General features: G+C 39.0%; 1 protein-coding gene across 5 annotated transcripts in view; it reads right to left on the bottom strand.

Moving 5' to 3' along the window:
- LOC124237635 (tyrosine-protein kinase Tec) overlaps positions 1-20,242 on the bottom strand; it is a 123,255-nt gene that overhangs the window by 69,949 nt on the left and 33,064 nt on the right. For 4 of the 5 annotated variants that reach the window (XM_046657515.1, XM_046657511.1, XM_046657512.1 and 1 more), the window contains one exon: positions 13,415-13,600. In XM_046657515.1, coding sequence (XP_046513471.1) covers positions 13,415-13,552 — 138 coding nt within the window. In that variant the 5' untranslated portion in view covers positions 13,553-13,600. Of the gene's footprint in view, positions 1-13,414; positions 13,601-14,975; positions 15,077-20,242 lie in introns of all 5 variants that reach the window. The other variant, XM_046657513.1, reaches the window with a different exon arrangement.

The following is a 20,242-nucleotide window of genomic DNA, read 5'->3' as shown; positions in this document are numbered from 1 at the left end:
AGGCACTTAAAATATTCTTGTTAAATTAAGTGATAAAGTAAAAAAGAATTTTGGGGGCCAGGAAATTAGGGTAGAGATGTCTGAGGGAGCCTTCCAAGTCACATGGCCTGGGTTTGAATCTTATTATTCCACCAATTGGTAGGGGTTATGAATTATAAATCTAGGTTTCTCTACTTCTAAATTTTATATTTAAGTTGATTCAGAAAGTTTAATGTTATGGTTATGTACGGTCTTCCACCATCCCCCATCAATACCTCAGTACACATAGTCTATAACTTTCTCAGCAAAAAAAACATTTAATCCCACTCTTTCAGGTTTTCCTGTTTAGGATTTTAAATGCTTTTATTTTCCTTAATATTTTTAAAAAATTGTTTTCTGCTCATAATTTGAATTAAATTTGATAGAAAATAACTCTTTTATAGCAAAATTGATGACAGAAAACTATAGCTTTTTCTAAAATTTAGAAATAGCATAGTATAGTGGTTGGTTACAATATAGATTTATAAAAATCAGGAGCTTGATTATCTAACAGCAATATCTAATTACAATAAACGTATCGTGAAAAGTAACCTATTCACAAAAATAATTACAACCATAAAATATTCAGGAAGACATTTAACAAGAAAAGCATGGGCCTTTAAAACACAACTCTGGCGCTATTAAAGGGAAATAAATTTAATGGATTAAAGCAGACATATACCACTTTGTTCCTGAAAGGAAGACTTTTAAGAATATACACCAAGTATAAATGTGCTTGTTTTTAGCTGTTTTACAGCAGAGATGCTTGGTGGCATTTCACTGGCAGAATCTGTAGATACTGTCAGAGATTAGAACAAATGAAGTCTTCCGGGCTCTGCAGATGCAGACCCAGGTTTTGAGTGACCTGAAGCTTACACACTTTTGGGAGAAGCTTCTCTTTTCTTGAGTGCAAAATTATGAATCCGAAACTGCTAGGGCCCTTCCAGGGGCCTCAGAAAGGGCTAGGGAATTGAAAAGCTTTAACGTTTATTCTTTAACTTCACAATAGATCCACATCTTGTGTTACGAAATGTAAAACTGAAGCAACGCCACATTTATCACAACCGGCAGCCCGTCTTGTGCCCCACGCACAAACATCCAGACAAAAACATCCAAAGCAGACAGCTCCCAACCTGGCAACCAAAGTTCCACCAACGCAGGCTCAGGGATGCTGAGAATTCCAAACAGCCCTACCCTGAGGCATGCATTTCCACCAGTTACCAGAACTCCACAAAGTAACCAGACTCAAGCGACAGAGAGCAATTTAAAGAGTGAACCACCTGTGACTAGTGACTTAATGAAACCAGTAATGCTTATTGCAAAAATGTCTATCTGGGAAAAGCCAGATCCAAGAGCAGAAGCTGAAATACATTATACAAAAAAAGACAAAAGTGGGTGACGATGCAATCTACCTATAACAATAACAGCTGCTGATACTTACAATGGCACTTACTATATGCCAGGAACCATCCTAACTATTTCATACGTAGTGATTCATTCGCTCCTCACAAAAACCTATGAGGGAAATACTATTATTTGCCCAGTTTAGAGATGAGGAAAATGAGGCACAGAGAGATTAAGTAAATTGTCCAAGGTCATACCACTAACAAGTAACAAATTTAGGAAGTGCAACCAGGTAATCCGGCTCCAGAGCCCACAGTCCACTCTCTGACGCACAGAACTTCTGTTAAGTCAGAGATGGACCTCAGGTCACAACTGAAGTTTCCTACAAAAGGAGAAGGAACAGAAAACTGCTGATAAACTGGTTCTAGAACCTCAAGAAACACATTATCTCATCCAGTGGATGTTGGTCTCGTTTCCTACAGATACTGTAGTCCTAACATCCATCGTTAAGACGTGACGGTGTGACATCTGAAAATAAAGGAATGATCCTGTTCAGAAAAAAAATCTGAATTTCATATTTGATCTTTAGCATCAAGGTACTCATCTTTTTCCAACAGAATTCAAATTTCAACCATTTATTTTGATATTGTACTATCATCAATCCTAGTCAAGACTGAATTAACCTAAAAATCAGCTTACTTTATTATTCAAAAAAGTGTTAAACTAACTTACTAATATATTGCAGTAGATTTATAGGGGTCCTTTTCAACTGTGACATTGGTCTCTACTGCTGGGATAGACTATGAACATGAATAAATTTGCCTTTGTTACTCACGAATTTTCTCTGTGAAGAATCATTTAAAGTAATTATGAAATCAATTATTTAAGCAAACCCACTTTAAAGTCCTTAAGGGTTACAACCTGATTATAACCCCTTTGAGCTTCTTTCATATAAGCGTTCACAGAAATGTTTTCTTTCTGTGGGACTCTTTTCTGCATAACTAATTTACTGAAATGCATAGGGTTCCCACCACCTCAGAGGGGTGCAGCGAGGAAAAAACAAACAAGGATCAACAACTGTTAAAAGAACACCCTTGTGAAAGTCTGACATATAAAGTCAAAGGGGAAGGAAGAAGGAAATGTATGTATAAGGGTGGTCAGTGAAGTCACTGTTTAAAGAAGTGCCCCTTTGTAGGAAGTAGCACAATGTGGTTTAACAGACAGCACACCAGCCAGAAAGATAAGACATCTTGGTCCACCTAGTTAAATGGAATGTCCCTTCAGAGAAGGTGCCTAGCTTAACTGTCCCCCAGTTTCTTCATTTGTAAATTGAGGGTGGAAAAATGTGTTGGTTATCTACATACACGCTCTTTGCAGATGCTAATGAGAACAGAGCATTGCAAGTATGCATGCAAAACCCCTGTACTTTTGTGAAATCTATGCTATGTAAAATTCAAGAACAGCAGAAAACCTTGAAATCCTGTAGATGCAAGTGCCGCATATTACACTTGGAAACCCAAGGGCCAGTGAAGTTGAGAGTCCCAGGTAATCCAGAAATGCATGGGAAAGTGTAAATAGCATTGGCACACAAGGGTAAGAACACCAGGTCTCAAGAGGCCCCCTTCACAACAGAGTGGATGCAGCATAAGGAAGCCTGCCATTACGAACCCATAGAAGTAGAACCATAGCTTTCTCAGACCGTCAGCGCGGCGAAGCCAGAATCACTCATCTTTTAATTCCTCCATCCCCAGCATATTGTATATACTCGCTAAATCTTTGCAGTACAGATGATAAAGAAACTAAAACAAATGAGCTGAGTCCCATATAACAGATAAAATTGTGTGGACTCTCTTTAGCCAGGAAATATAAATATATAGATTTATATATAGATATACATATATATAAACATATATTAATATATAAAATATAACATTCCTCTAAAAGGAGCGAAATTCACATACAATCTCATGAGTAGGGAATGACACCTATCCATGCTGCTTTTTGCAGTGGCAAATAAAATGAAGAAACAGCTATACCTATGTGATTACTTGGAATACAGACAGAACTTTTTCCAAAAGTTTTCTTATACAATTAGGAAAAGGGCGGAGGGTGCTTTTCCCACACTCTATTAAAAACCACTAGAGATTTCATTTAAGTGTCTTACTCATTTAATTTTCTTTAACAATTATATTGCACATATTTTGTGCAATTTTTCATTTCAGGTGTTTACCAATGTGGAATCATGCAAATATTATATCCAGTTGTCTAACATTAAAAATAAAAAAGGTAAATGAAGAGCTTTGGTAAGAAGACTGTAACAACGTTCTTAATTATCTGAAGTAACAATCATCACACTTTAATACCATATTCACAAAACCCAAAGGCTAATAATGTCAGGACTTCTAAAACAGTCATAGAATTAACTGCCGAATCACAGAGGGGTTTCTAGGCGCCCTTCTGCGGATACTCCTCCACATGCACCTGACCAGCAGCCACAACCAGTGGCTAAGAGCACGTCCTAAATAGTTCTAGAACAACTCAAAATGTAGTTTCACTTTCTCAAATTTGCAGTGTGATTTCTTCTGGCAGTTCATACTCTCCTGTTTCTAATAATGCCCACACTTTAGTATGGGGGAGAGACTGATACTAATAAATACTAAATAAAAACTTAGTTTTGTTTCTAAATTTAAATAATGCATCTCCTCAAAAAAATAAAATGGAACAAAATTGCATGGGAAACAACTATCACAATATCTCTAAAGATCTTTTTGCTTACTTGAAATACTAACTAATCATCACCATTGTAATTATTACCAACAAAGACTTCTTTGAGGGCCTAATGGGTGCAAGATATTGCATAATGTTTAAATTATGGGACAACAACTTCTGCCCTCAAAAAGATTATTATTTAGTTGGTAAGAAAAAAAGCAATAATAATAATAATAACATATAAATTTAACAGTAATTAAGAAAGGGCAAGGTATTTACAACCAGATGGGGGTGGACAAGGTCTCCCGCTTAAGAGGACTTGAGATGGGACTCAGATAAATAGAAGGAGAACTGTTAGGCACAGCAAGAGCAAAGTTTCAAACACAGAAAAGTGACAAGTATTTTTAAACAAAGGGGTCTGAACAGTCACTAGATGGTCTCCATTCTGTGGACAACCATATTATTTAAGCTGTATAAGTACCCTCACCTACTTGGACAACCCAGACACATCCTTTCCAAAACTAAGGCAGTGAAATCAGAGGCTGATCCAGGAACACTCAGATCTGAGTTTTGGTCCAGGGTTATAAGATGGCCTCAAACGAATCATCTCCTTATCCTCAGTTTCCACAAGCGAAAAATCTGGAGGCCTTCTTTTAAGTTCCTTCAAGCTCTAAAATTGTATGATTCTTCTTTATTACTAACAAATCAATTATCCCCCTGTATGGGTAATTATCAATTATACAAATCTAGATAGGTCTAGAGCAGAACAGTTCCAGAAACACACCAAGCTTACCCCTCACCCCAGGACCTTTGCCCATGACGTTCCCTCTGTATGGAACGGGCTCTCTGCTCAACATTGCTCAAACTCCAACCCTTGGCCAAATGGAAGCCTTCCCCAATCCCTCCGCAACCTCTACCCCACCCCCAAAAAAGCTATAGTCTATATATATATAGTCTATATTTTTGCCACCAAATCTTCCTCTACTCATATAATGTGGTCTCTTTTTTAACTGTCCCTCAGGATAAGTGTGATCATACCTATCCCCATCAACAAATATGTAACAGAAACTACTAATTACAGAAGTAGCTTCAAAGATTTCTAAGAATCCCCAGCCCAGCAGTTCATGATGCAACAGAGAAGTAAAACTCAGGTTACAAAAATCAATATGTCAAATGTAGTTCTTTTTTTAAAAATTGCAACAAGTTACTCACATTTTTGATTAAGGCAAGTTTCTTTCAAGATAGGCAGGTGGGAAAAGAGGGGTGTGGAGAAACACTATGTTTATTTCGACTATAATGCCATTTCCCAAACATTCTGGGAGCTGTTCTTGTCATAATTGCCTTCAGTGCCTACAGCACAGTCTTTTGAATATATTCAGTGGAAAAATAGCTAAATAAAACTTTGATGGAAATTTGACTTTTTGATATCACTGAAAATTTCTGAGAGCTAAGTCTTATGAATAAAATAAACTAGGTAATACCATTTCTGAACAAAAACACTGATTTTTCTTTCAGCCTTTTGTCTCTCTCATCATAATACAAATAATCAATGAATAAATCACAACTACCATAGCCATATCCAAGAGGGTTTTTCAAGATCTAGAAACTTTTTATTATTTCTACTTTTGGGGGGGGTTTGAAAAGACTGGCCCTGAACCAACATCTGTTGCCAATCCTCCTCTTTTTTGCTTTGAGAAAGATTGTCCCTGAGCTAAGATCTGTGCCAATTTTCCTCTGTTTTGTATGTAGGACACTGCCACAGCATGGCTTGATGAGCAGTGTGTAGGTCCATACCCAGGATCCAAACCCACCAGAACCCCAGGCCACTGAAGTAGAGTGCACGAACTCAACCACTACATAGCACAAGGACCAAACCTTTGATTAAATTCCCTCTTCATTTACTAGTAATTACTAATCCTGTTCTCTTCTCCATAAAATACTTTACATGCCTAACAACTGTTTAACACAGAATAAAAAGTTAAAACTAAAGGGGGGAGAGAGAGATGAAAACACGTGTAACGATTTTTTATTCATCCTAGTAGACCAGGCTAAAATAATTTCTTTAGGAACAAGGGGGTCTTCAGCTCCTAATGATGACCATGAGTATGAGAGTAGAAGAAAAGACTATGATGATTTTTAAGTCCAATTTCATGTTTGCGGACTCTCATATACAACCACTGAGTATTCATGAAATAGTTGGCATCTTATAGTATGTAACAATGGACAGCATTTCTTCTATACATTTCTCTTTCTCTCACCATGAACATTTAACAACTTTACGTCTTGACCAACTAAATGCAATGTGTGATCAGAGATTAGATCCTGGACTTGGGCAAGCGGAGGAGGTTGAGAAATAGCTATGAAGACATGAGTGGAATGATTCATGAGATTTGACTGTAGATTCTGAATTCGATAATAGTATCACATCAGTGTTAAATGTCCTGATTTTGATCATCGTACTGTGGTTCTAAAAGAGAATGTTCTTGTTCCTAGACAATACACAACAACCTATTTAGTGGTAAAAAGGGCAATGTCTACAACTTACTCTCAAATGGTTCATAAAATAACGTGCATATAAACAGAAAGAGAGAGAGACCAAGAGAATGATAGAGCAAACGGGGCAAAATCATAGGCAATTTGTGAATCTGAGTAAAGGTTATTCGAGAGTTCCTTGTACTATTCTTACAACTCTTCTGTAAGCTTGAAACTAAAACAAAAAAAGAAGTTACCAAAAATTTTTAAGAGTGTGCATGGAGGAAATGGTATTCTCCTCCTGTTCCATCTTACATAGGTTTCAGTTTCCTAGAGGAAAAAAAAGTAAGAATTATTAAATGAAAATAGATAATTTGGCAAAGTAATGGGGTGAGTCAGATTCTAGGACTTCAGACTGGCATCTTGGCACTTTGAAGCGATTAATGACGAGAAAGTTCAGATCCAGGAGAGCAGAATAAGACGACAGACATGAATCACAAGTAGGAGGAGAGACATAAGAAAGGAAAGTGAGACACAAGACAGGAAGTTGTTGATACTGCCTCACTTCAGAAACAAGGAAACTCAACTGTCAATGAGAAAATGAGTTGTCACGAGATAATATAGTTGAGAATTTTCAGAGCCAACAAAACCCCCTAATACTAATCACTGTACTGTCTATGGAGTATTTGGAGCTGTACCACATTTTACAAGCTGGTGAACTATCTGGGAATCTCTAAAGTCAGATGCAAATGCTTCCAATTACCGTGTAGTAAAAGAAACTATTTTTTCTACCCCACAATCCTAGAATTGTGGCTTCTAGGTTTCCCGCCGAGGTTCCATCGTCTACGGGTACAACCAAGAGAGAAACATCAGATCATCTCAGAGCTTTAATAGGTGTTTCTCCCCATATCACTAAGAGTCTCCAGGTTCCCAGGGCTGGTCTAGAAAACAACCCTCTACGATCCAGAAGACCCTATAGAAATACGAGCACTTGTCCAGGCTGTTTAAGAGACTCATGTCATCATACTTGTAACTGGTTGCCTCAACCATCCTGTCAGATAACCTGGGTAAAAGATTAAAATTTCAAGCATCTCATTACAAAGAATGTTCGATTTCAATACAATCGGAGAAAATGATAAGGGAGGCACCTGTGGCATTATGGGAAGAGCACTGAACTTAGAGTCAGACTATGAAGGTTCAAATGCTGATGTCTACTTATTAGCAGTGTGAAAACTTTCTGCTTGTCATGGTTCACGATGTAAATTTAAGATAAACCTGCCCTGCCTGCTTCTAAGGATTGAGGTCTCCTCATCTCTCCTTCAATCCATCCAGCCATCCAATGTGTACCATGTACCCCTCTACACCGGGACCTTGGAAATACAAAGATGGATAAGCTATAAACACTGCCCTCAAAGAGCTTAACGTCCAATGGGGGACACAGATACGTAAATAAAGTCAGGCAATCAAGATGCCATGATAAAAATATGTACGCGGCACAGAGGGCTGAGGTGGGGTAGGGATTCGACCTTTGGAAGAATGGTAGGAAGGATGAATGGTGGGAAGGATGCAGGAAAGGCTTCAGAGAAGGTGGGGATCGAGCTGAGTCAGAGAAGATGAGTGTTCAGGATGCACTCAACAAATTTTTGATGAATAAAAGGTAGTGGATGGATAGACAGATCCTGGCAGGAAGGGAGAAAAGTACATCACTCCAAGAAGACTAAACAACATTAGCAAAGGCACGCTGTGAAAGAGCAACTGCAGGAAGAAGACATGGCCGGGGGTGGAGGAAGGAGGGGCAGAAGATAAGGAAATTACATCAAATACCTTGTATTCCAAGCTAAGGAGTTTTAATTTGATCCTAGAGAAGATATGAAGCTACAGGCTTTTAATATCCCTCTGGTGGCTCTAGAGATGAAAGGGCAGTAACGCACCTAAGAGAATGGGCCTGGGAGCTGCAATAAGATTGTAACAAAGGGAAGGAGAACTCGCAGGACTTGGTAACAGATCAGATGTGTGTTGGTGATGAAACAGTGATGACAAAGGAGGAGTTAAGAGGGTAAAGGGACAGACAATGTAAGTGAAAGTTATTTTTAAACTATATACAGAGTGAAGAACACCAACTAGACAGTGGCAGAGCCAGGACAAAAACCTTGTCTCGAGTTAATTTTCTTCTACCACAAAGAAAAATCATAACTGAAAGTACTAAATAAAAATATCCTCAGAAGCTTTAAAATAAAACTTTATTGTACTATAGAGAAATTTAATAGATTTTTTTTCTAATTTTCTGTGGAGTATCAAGGTTGTTTCAATGATGGGCTTTGAAGAAATAGCCCTACAATTCATTAGATGTATGATTTTGTGCAAGTTTTTAAACTTTCTAAGCCTCATGTCACTGATGTTTGAAATGGACAATAACACTTAATATAGCACTGTTTTGAGCAATAAAAGAAATAATGCATGGAAAGCACAGTGCCTGGCATGTATTTGGTGCTCAACAATTTGTATCATTATTACTACTAATGTGTGGAAAAGAGTTAACATATCAGGCCTTTGAGACCACTCTCCTGGGAAAGGCCTGCCTACAAGGTTGGCCCTTGGCTGGCATCTGGGAACTCAGACTTTGGGAAAATCCCACCATTCCCAGCACTGATAAGAATAGCTCATTGTTCCTAAATCATTTGTGCGAACAATATGGTTTATGCTGAACACCTTCTTTCCTTCTGGAGTCTGGAATTGGGGCATATGTTAGACAGTGGGTGTTTATGTGACCAGCCTCCAACAAAAACCTTGAGCACTGAGTCTCTAAGGAGCTTCCCTGGTAGACAACATTTCACAATTCAATGCTGGAGGAATTATACGCACCCTTTGTGACTCCACTGAGAAAGGACTCTTGCAAGCTTGTGCCCGGGCTCCTCCAGAGTGGCCCTATGCACCTTGTCTCTTTGCTAATTTTGCTTTGTCTCCTTTCATGTAATAAATCACAGCTGTGAGTATCACTATATGCTGAGTCCTGTGAGGCCTAGTGGATCAGTGAGCCTGGGGGTGGCCTTGGGGATCCCTGACACAACTGGTCTCCCTATTCCTCAACTTCATAAACCATTTCCCACTTTCCACACTGCAGCAGTATTACAGACAACAAACCAGCCACCTTGGTCATATCAAAATCCAATTGTAAAAGGTTCCTGATTTCTTAGTTAAGGATAGTTGCAGATAACTATTAGTTATCTTGCAGTTGCAGGTAACTATTACTTGAAATTTTTTTATTCAACATCTCAACATACAGGAATCTCTCTACTCCCTGTTTTCTCACCATTATTTAATAAGCCTTTTTCCTGACTAAACTTCAGGCCTGCTCTTCCCTGGATTCCATCTTAAATACCAGATGGGTCCTCCACTGAACTATCAGGTAGTCTAACCCATGTGTCCTTGTGCTCCCTGACCAGAAAGCAAGACCACTTACAAAACCCCCAGTGTCCTTTGCTCTGTATTATTATAGGTAAGAGCAAATAATATAAATTGCCAGGAAGACTCTTTACCAGTTGACTAGAACATGCAGAAACATGAGTTAATTTTGACACATGAGTAATACATGAGTTAATTGTGAGCCATAAGAGCAAGGTGGACAAACCAAAGAACAGCCCACGGTGGAAAGTGAAACACAAGTTTTCCCATATCAGACTTGGAAGAAAGGCTTAACTGAATTTCTCGTCAACTGGAAGAGAATTCCTCAGCATACTTTGAAAAATGTAATAAACTGTACTTAATAGGAAGAATTTCAATAAAAGCTTGTTGCCGGCATGTTGAAGGAGCTGGGGTCCCAAGAACCAGGAGAGGATGGATGTCTGTCTCACATTATGATTAACTGAGAGTTTTCATAAAGCATCAGTGGCAATTAATTATTAAGAACAAACTAGGGGGGGCCAGCCTGGGGGCACAGCGGTTAAGTGTGCACGTTCCACTTTGGTGGCCCAGGGTTCGCCGATTCAGATCCCAGGTGTGGACATGGCACTGCTTGGCAAGCCATGCTATGGTAGGTGTCCCACATATAAAACAGAGGAGGATGGGCACGGATTTTAGCTCAGGGCCAGTCTTCCTCAGCAAAAAGAGGAGGATTGGCAGCAGTCAGTTCAGGGCTAATCTTTCTCAAAAAAAAAAAAGAAGAAACTAGGAATCAGAGCTGCTAGATCAATCAATAGCCTACTCATTGTTTAAAAACAGAACTGTGAACAACTAAAATAAGTATCTCCAGGACTATTTATTTTAACCCCTGAAGGGCCCCCATGGTTCTTCTAATCCACCTCTAGTGACTGATATTTTTTAAATACCTGTTGATTCTCATGGGTTGCCCACATCACAGCCCTTCTTAGATCTCAGCCTCCAGGGCTAGGGAGATGAAAACTAGAACATTCATCCACGGAAAACAAAGAACTGAGCATAGTACCCAAACAGGGAAGAGATACACAGTGAGGTGCTACTGGGCTTACCCAGAAGGTAGGCAGAGAGTTGTCACACAAGAATTCAGCCCAATATTTTCAGAACTTGGGTTTTTCAAGAATTCAGATTCTTAGAATTCCTAATTTTTTAACATTGACAACTGTTTATTCTTAACTGTGAGAGACAAACAAATCTGTGATTATATTTCAAGCTGAAGGTCATAAGTATGCTAATAACTGTCAGAAACCAGGAGGGATCAAAATGCCCAGCACATCAGGAGTGGGGGTGAAGGCAGGAATTAAGCTAATAGGACTATGCTCCCTGGGCCGGTCATCAGTGGCCAGGAAGGTGACAGATTCTGATGTTAAGTATCAGAGGCTGCGTTTTTACATGTTGTAACAACCTACTCATTCTGTCCTTTCTGGTTCTCACAGCGACTGAGGCTGCTCCCAGGCAAGACAGCAGGCCAGATTCTGAAATGACAGGTTCCACTATTCTCTTTATTCTGTTTAAGCTAAAGCAATTAGGGCTCATTAACTTTGTGCACTTAGTATCTTCAAAGTAACTTAATTCCAACATATTTCAGTTGTATCAGTTCATATTTCAAAGCAGATAATGCAGGTTTCTGAGGGTTTTTTGGTTAGTAAAACCACATTTTACCACTTTCAGTGTTATATTTCTATATTCTTTTCTTAGACTTACTATATTAAATTCAAATTATAACATATCATTACCAAACAGCAAAAATTTATTAATGTTTCCCCTTAAAATCTATTTTAGGTTTTAAAATAATTCTTATTTCTGGTCCTATCTGAAACCCTTTTGGAACTCTGAATTTTTCAGATTTAACAAATGAAATATGGCACATATACCATATATTACATACCACTCACAGCAGGGCCTGGGATAGCCCCACATAATTAAACACGTTGATATTTATGCATATATATACACAAAAGATTCATACTGAGTAGGATAAACAAAGACTAAACATAGCCTCATCTCCAGTCCAGTTTTGCAACTAAAAGATCTTCTGAAGTTTTGGTCTTCAGCATTTTGGGGATTTAGGAAGGTGGATAAAGGACTATAGTCGTAAATTACATGAACCTGCAGAATTCCACAGGTTGCAATGACAAGCTACAGCAGAAATTAACAGAGTTGAGGACCACCAGTGAGAAGCAATGCCGTTCTGTTTGAATTGGGGGAACCAAAACACAGAGAAATCAGTGGGATTAAAAACAACAAAATGAAAACAAGTAAATCAATTTCTGAGGAAGGCGCTCTAGGAAAAATGTAGAATTAAATTAAGTAAAACCAAACATCAAGATTACCAACAACCTGGGGGCCAGCCCTGTAGCTGAGTGGTTAAGTTTACTGGCTCCGCTTCGGCAGCCCAGGGCTTCACTGGTCAGGATCCTGGGCACGTACCTAGTACCACTCATCAAGCCATGCTGAGGCAGCATCCCACATAGCACAACCAGAAGGACCTACAACTAGAATATACAACTATGTACTGGGGGGCTTTGGGGAGGAGAAGAAAAAAAAGATTGGCAACCTATTAGCTCAGGTGACAATCTTTAAAAAAAAAAAGATTACCAACAACCCACTGTAACCAACAAAACAATAATAGCATGTGGTCAACAAGAACAAATTAGTCTCCAGCCACTGCCTGGAACCCAAGAATATTTCTCATACGGAGGAGCATAGCTGGACCTGCAGTACCAGACAATGCATTCCCACCATGCCAGGAGAAAAAAGGTGGGCCAGAGGTGATGACATTTATGCACCTCATCTAGTGGTAGAATGAGAGGCTAAAGCAACTGGAGAATCAGGAGGAGCTCGCTGACAACATACTTTCCCTGTGCAACATGCTCACTGACCAGGTTTTTAGCGAGCTGCTTTTCCCTGCTCCCATCAAAGGAACTTTGCAGTAGCTGTTGACCACAAAAAAGGTAAACAGTTCTGCCTTGGGTAAACTTGAGTAATGTGTTAGGTCCACTAAATCACTAACCTGCTTTAAGTAACTTTCACTTAATAATGAAGACATATTCGTATAAAGCAATGGGCATAGACACAGTTTCTACATGTTAAAGAAAACTTCCACATAATATGATAGTTTATGGGAAGGAACCATGTATACAATATACTTAATGAATTCCATAAGAATCTAAAACTGATGTAGGAATCTGTTTTCTCTAACAATTTAATTCAGTAAACCCATATAAAATGTACACTCATAGTTACTAAACCCATAATTAACAGACTTGTGAATAATTTCTATCCATACTCAAAACTTATCTTTCAAATCCAAATGATAACAAATCAATACCTTAATTTCATTAACCTAAAGCTTACTCCATAAGATGTGGGGGAGGAGGGTTATTATAAAATAGTATCAACACAGAAAGCAGCAAAGTAAATTTTGATTGTCTCCTACCTCTGCTCGACCCTCATAGTAGGTTAACATGGACTTTGTTAGTACAAAAAGTCTCTCTTTGTAGTTTAAGGGCGATGTCTTCTTTTTCTGCTGTGACCTTTTAATAAGAATCTCTTCTAGAATAGTGTTAAAATTCATCTCGGTCTTCTGATCACTCCTTCTCCTGCCATTGAAGATCCCAGTATTCTAAAGTGAGAAAATAAACAGTTGACATAAAATGTGACAATTTAGTTTTCCAAAGATGTTGTCATTTCAAATTACCAAAATAGACTTCACCCTCCCCACAGCTGGAGCCAATGAATGTTACTCGATGCACCTGGATTGAGAATACCAGAGCGCAAAAGCTCAGCCTCCCCCCCTTCCCCAGTCTCCATCTTGCTCCTCATATCCCAGCATTTCATAAGAAAAGCTAAGCAAGGCTTGCCACGACGATGGTTCCCTCCTTTGTCCTCCCCAGCATCCTTCAGCTTTCTGGCACGCTCTTCTGCTATTTGATTTCAGGGAAACAAATATCTTAGATGGAAAAGTATATTTCATCACCTGCATGGCTGGTTTGGGCTGGGATTGAAGTTGCCTCAGAATCTTGGTACACAAAATGGATGAGCACGTAGACATGGTAGACTTACGAACAAGTGAATCACCACAGTGGTGGATATAATTCAGTCTCCAGCTCTGATAAGGATGTGATCCTGATCAAGTGTCCTAGTCACCTGGGCCATGAGGATGTTCTCTGCTATCTACACTACCCCGGCTCCACAGTTCCCTTCCCTATGGCTTCTATCTCAATGACAAGAGAAAAGGAAACCCACTCAGTCACAGTTAACCCTACTCAGCTAACTTACCCTACACAGCTAACCCTCAGCCAACCCTGTATCACCCTGCCTACTCAGGGCAGATCTCGGCTGTATAAGGTCCTCAGCCCTATATTTGGAACCCCCAAATCCAGACCATCCATACCTAGACTAAGCCTTCCAAAATTCAACAAAATTTAACTATCCAAAAACCCAAAGATACTCAGAAGATTCTTATTTGAGACAAATTAATTGACAACAGCCTCTTCTCTTCCATTCGCCACACGCTTATGAGAAGTCATTGTAAATCAAACCATAGAGGCAACAGGAGTCATGTGAAGAGCATAAGTGGTTATCTGAGAACATAGCCAGAAACTTGACACTGAGTTTGCTACTGAGGAAATTCTACCATCTTCATACCTAAGCTGATACCTCAGAAGCACCCTTGCAACTCCGTACTGCTGATCTGTCGTCATCTAATCAGGCCCCTCCATTTTCTGTAAGGTTACTTTCCAACAGCTTAACCTCTGAACAGCAGTTCGTTCATTTATAAAATATGGAGGTAAATACCACAAGGTTATTGTAAGGTTTAATGAGATGTGAGAAAGAACTTACTTATGAAAACACTAGACAAATGTTTATCATCATTATTTTTTAAATTCTATTGCTATTTTCCTAGCTCAGAGCATTATGATCTGGACCATGATAGTAGCTTTCAAACCAGTCTTCCTTTCCCCAGGCTTTTGCTTCATTTTATTCAAACTACATACCCCTCATTCCCATTGGATCAATCTTCAAAGAAACCACTTTCATGGAGCCATTTCATTCATCAGAAATCCCCAATAATGCCTCCTCAAAGCCTCCTCACCATCTGCGGGATAAAGTCGAAACTCCTTAGTTTGACCCTGGAGATGGTCCACAATCTGGCTGCAACCTAACATCCAATCTGTACTCCCACCTCTCCCCAAACACTCCACACCCCAGTGAAAATAGCCGGCATTCATTTCCTGACCTAGAGTCCCCTCTCTCCAGCTATGAAAACTCTACTAGCTCAACACTCACTCCTTGATGAAGCCTTTCCTGATTATTCCAGTTAGTTAAAAACCTTTCAATTCCTGAATCCAAGATCTCTGTATCACCCATCATAGAGCTCATCATTGTCTTTCATGTTCTATAGCAATTGATGTAAATATTCTAACTTCTCTACCTAATTTTAAACTCCTAAAAGAAATAGTTTGCAACCTTAAGTGCACCTTAGAATCACGTAGGGAGATTCTTTTTTAATACAATGTCCAGAACTCGCACCCAGATACTTTGATTCAATTGGTCTGAGGTACGGCCAGGGCATCATGATTTAATGTGCAGGTAGAATTGAGAGCCACTATCTTAAAGGAGGAGATTGGGCTCTTAGACTAACTCTTTATACCACTCTTATTTACCATAGCCTCTCAATAAGCAAGTGGATAACAAACCCAATTAACCCATTAGCTACCCTAAGCTGGTAAATCAGAGAAAAGCTCTTGTTCCTTTGCATCTTAATTTGTCCTCCTTATTCTAAATCAAAATTTCCCAAGAAACTGTCGATGTGTAAATACCACTTATTTGGAAGTCATCTTTTCATGTTTGTGCAACATATTTTCAATGCAAGGTAAAAATGATGACTTACAAGAATGATGTATAAGGGGAAAAAAGTAAGCTTCATCCTGGAAACAGGCCATAGGCAAATGTGTAGTTCCCAACCCACTGAGCAATACCTTAGTTACCAAATGGAAGGTAGACTTTTGGAAGGCCCAGGAGGGTAAGTGGGGTGTGGCTCACTTGCAGTTCTAGAAGCAAAAGGTCTCAACATCAGGGATGGGAAAATATTTCATGCTGAATGCATTGAAAAGAATAATAACCTTATCTAATTTACATGAGATTAATAGTCTTATAAAGAATCATACCATTTGAGTGGAAAGGAATCCTAGTCATTACCTCATCTATCTCATCCATTTCACAAATTAACAAGCTGAGGGTTAGAAAGTTTAGCGACTTGCCCACGGTCCAGGAAAAAAAGCCTCCTGGTTCCAAGCGAAGGGGTCTCTCCACCATTCTGTACCATACAGTAGAAAGTTCACTGTTGTTTTAAGAATTCATTGGTCAAGGGAAATCTTGGCCAAAGAAATCAGTTAAAGTTCACGGAGATAAAAATGAAGGAAAATTCTCCTCATACAGACTTCTAGCGAAAGGTGGAGGGTTGAATGCACACATTAGCAATGGCTCCCCTCTGAAATCCTATTAAAATCAGTTCTTTCCTTTTATTGCTGTTGCCGTTATTAAGGAATTAACTCTCAAAGAAATAGAAAACAGGACAGGAGATAACAACAAACTTTTGGAAACTGGAACGCAAATAAACGTGGTGGGTTCAGCTGGGAGGAAGTCTTGAAACGACCCAATTTATGCTGCAAAACCTCCAAATAGCTCAAGGATCAGGAGAACCTGTTATGTCTAAGAGAGGTGGTAAAGAACGACTTACTGCAAAAGAATTGTGCGCAGGTCTGTTTAAGAAATAGACTCCCTTAATCCCCTCTCCTACGCTATATAGCTAGATGACTAACCCTCCCCAACCTTGGCAGAGAAAAAGAAGTTTATTTTCTAAAGGCTATAAAACAGAGCGTCTCTATACTAGGTGAGACTATGAACAGCTGAGGCTCGAGTACCATATTGCAAACAGAGGCTTAAGAGAACCCGTACAAGGGGATATACTCAATGTTGACATCACTCAGCTCTCTTCTCCCACCTGGTTCCAGGACACTGGATAAGAGGAAAGATCTAAACATACAGACACAAGAAAGTTTTCAAACAGAAATGGCCCAGCCAGATCACCCTATAACGTTCACAGTCAGCAAGATCCACCCACAAGCACAAAGCTTGCAATTGACTTTGTGGAGCCTCTCTCTTATAAATGAGAGAAAGCCAAGGATCACCAGACAACTAAGGAAAGATTCTAACATGAATTCCAGGTCAGACAACAAGTGGAGAAGAAAGCAACTTGGACGAAACAAATCCTATGCAGAGAAAAGAAAATGCTTAAAAAAAGAAGACTCGATAAAATCAAAGAGTTAAGAGAAGACACTGTAACGCATGAAACAAGGTCAGGATGTAGCCAAAATAAAAAACACAGAACCAAAAAAGAGATGCACTGGAAAAAATAAGATAGCAGAAATGAAAAACTCAACAGAAGAGTTAGAATATAAAGGTAGGAAATCTCTCAAGAAATAAAACCAAAAGTAAAAACAAAAAACAAAAATTGGAGTGGAAATATAACAAAATGAGAGGACCCACCCAGAAAGTTCAGCATCTCAAAAATAGGAGTTCTAAAAGGAGAAGCAAAGAAGACAGTGAGAAAAAAATCAAAGAAGCGATTTAGGAAAATTTCCTCAAACTGAAGGTTATTTCCAACTTGAAACAGAACCAAATCAAGGCTCATCTCGTAAAATTTCAAAACTATGGGGACAAGCAGAAGATTCAGCAAGCTTAAAAGGAGGTTTCATAGAAAAGATCAAGATTCAGAGTGGCAATCATCAATAGCAATAGTGGAAGCTAGATTCCAAAGGAAATTGATTTCTAATCTAAAATTTTACACTCAGCCCAACTATCAATGAGTACAGTGCCAGGAGAATAAAGATATTTTTCAAATATGCAAGGCTTTAGAAATTTTACCTCCTACTCACCCTTCTCAAAAAGCTACTTGAGGATGTACTCTACCAAAATAAAGCAGTAGACCACAAAATACATGGAATCCAAGAAACAAGAGTTCCAACACAAAAGAGAGGTAAAGAGAATATCCCTGATGACGGTGAAGGGAAATCCTAAGATGACATTGAGTAGTGGGCCAAGAGAGCAATGGGGCCAAATTAGATCTAGTTAGAAGGTTCTTGGGAAGAATTCTTCCAGGAGATGAAATTGAAGGTACTGGGAGGAGATCTACAATAAACTAGTAAAACTGAGCCAAATTAGAAAAATAAATCAATCAATTCCAGGGAAAACAAAAAATGACGCAGGAAAAATAATCACAGTATACTACAGAGTTCGGCCAAAAATAAGATCTACAACATTATAATAAGGTAAACAATAAATAATAATCTTACTACTAACGTAAATAGATTGGGGGCGAGTGCAGGAAATGTGCTTGTGTGTGGGTGGGAAGTGTGTTGAGAAAGAGAACTACCTCCTCCGCAGTGGTAGTGGGAAGTCAGTAGATCAGACCTAAAATCAAAAAAGCAAGAAGTGGCAACATAAGCGTGTTACTTAGAGATTGACCATACCACAACGGTTTAGAAAAATAAAAGTAGTTGCCTCTGAGAGTCAGAAAATTCTTGGAAGATGGCAGTGTAAAGGTGTGTGTTCTCTACTCTCCTCCCCTAAAACTCTGCTAAATCAACAGAACATGAAAACCAGAGGAAGATAACCCCATCTTCAATGAAACAAAAAGATGACCTTCAACCCCAAACTACAAACTATGAAACACATACATCTGCCAAATATTGTGAAAACTGGAGCAACATAGAGGAGGAGGCTGAGAGCAGATTGCCCTAAAAGCAAACATCATCATCCCGAAAGGTCATACCAACGAGCTTCTGACAAGACCAACGAAATCCAGAGGTATAAGTAGACCATATGAGAACCAGGGAAGATCCCTATAGAATTATTATTTATACAGAAAAATAATAAAAATTATAATTAGCATTATCAAGCTTTTACTATTTTGCTATATGTTAGCACTGTTCTAAGCACTGAGCACTTCAGATGTAGCAAATAACTTAATTCAACAAACCATCTGAAGTAGGTACTATTACTGTCTATATTTTACAAGTCACACAGTAAGAATAAGAGCCAGGTGTGAATACAGGCAGTCTAACCGCAGAGCCCACGCTATTAACCACTATGCTACACAGACTGTCTCGGGGAAGGAAAGGGAGATCTGAAGGGAAAGCATAAAGACAGGCCACTTTCAGCCTCTTAATTTAAGGAGACTGCTGAAAGCAAGTGGATTCAATCTCCAGATTTCAACAGAGATCATCTATGACTTCCAAGGCATCACGAAGAGCCATACCAACCTCTCACTACAAAAAACTGAAGGGAGATGCTCTCTTGGAATGAAGGAAATAATAGGCTTGATGTTCTAAAGTAGAAAACAAAGATGCACAAAATTTTAGAGTACCCCAGCTTATCGTCCCTGCCATTCTCCACGCTACATATGGCTGACCCATTCAGAAAGAAGAATCACAAAGAAACCAACTCTGGGTTACAAATTTCTTCTTTAAATAAAACTCAAAGCTGCAGCTTAATTCCCTTTTCTCCATGCCTCAGTGGAGTCGAACATAAGCACACTATTGTCTTTACTCTGGCTGCTAATTGTTACAACTTGGGAAAATAACGCATTAGTCTCTGAACACTCATATTCTGAAGTAGATCACAGAAACTGTCACTGTTTCACCCATGAGAAATCCAAACCACCACCAAGTCATATTCTCTGTCCACTGTTAGAAGTCTGAGTAGCAGACCAATGGTTCTCGGTTTCATGGTCTGGCAATGTTAGCCAAAAGATGTCAGAACCTTTTTCATCATGAAAGGTTCTGCCTGGGGAAAAAAAAAATTTTTTTGTAAGTGGCTACCAGGGCTGTCCATCCTAGTCTATACAAGCTTTCACAACATTTTTAATCAAGGGAACAGAGGGGCTAACCAGGAAATGCAGTCAGAGACAGATGAAAACAAGGTAACTGTGAGCTACCCAATGATATGCTGGTGAGAGATGTAGTAAATAAGAAACAAACAGCCCAGTTATCAGGGTACAGAATGAATGAGCTCCTTAGGGGAAGGAGCAAAGTGTGATTTGAGGTTGCTGAAATTCTCATCTCAACTAGGTTAAGCTATATGAAATTGCCGATATCCAACAATATTTAACTACAAAATCAGTAATATTGTATAATTCAATCTAATGCTTGGTAATGCCCTTAAGATTAGTAGAGTTAAGTTAAAGCCCTTGGTTTCAGAA

Source organism: Equus quagga, chromosome 3 (genome assembly GCF_021613505.1).
Source record: "Equus quagga isolate Etosha38 chromosome 3, UCLA_HA_Equagga_1.0, whole genome shotgun sequence".
Lineage (NCBI taxonomy): Eukaryota > Metazoa > Chordata > Mammalia > Perissodactyla > Equidae > Equus > Equus quagga.
This window is presented reverse-complemented; position numbering and strand designations above follow the sequence as displayed.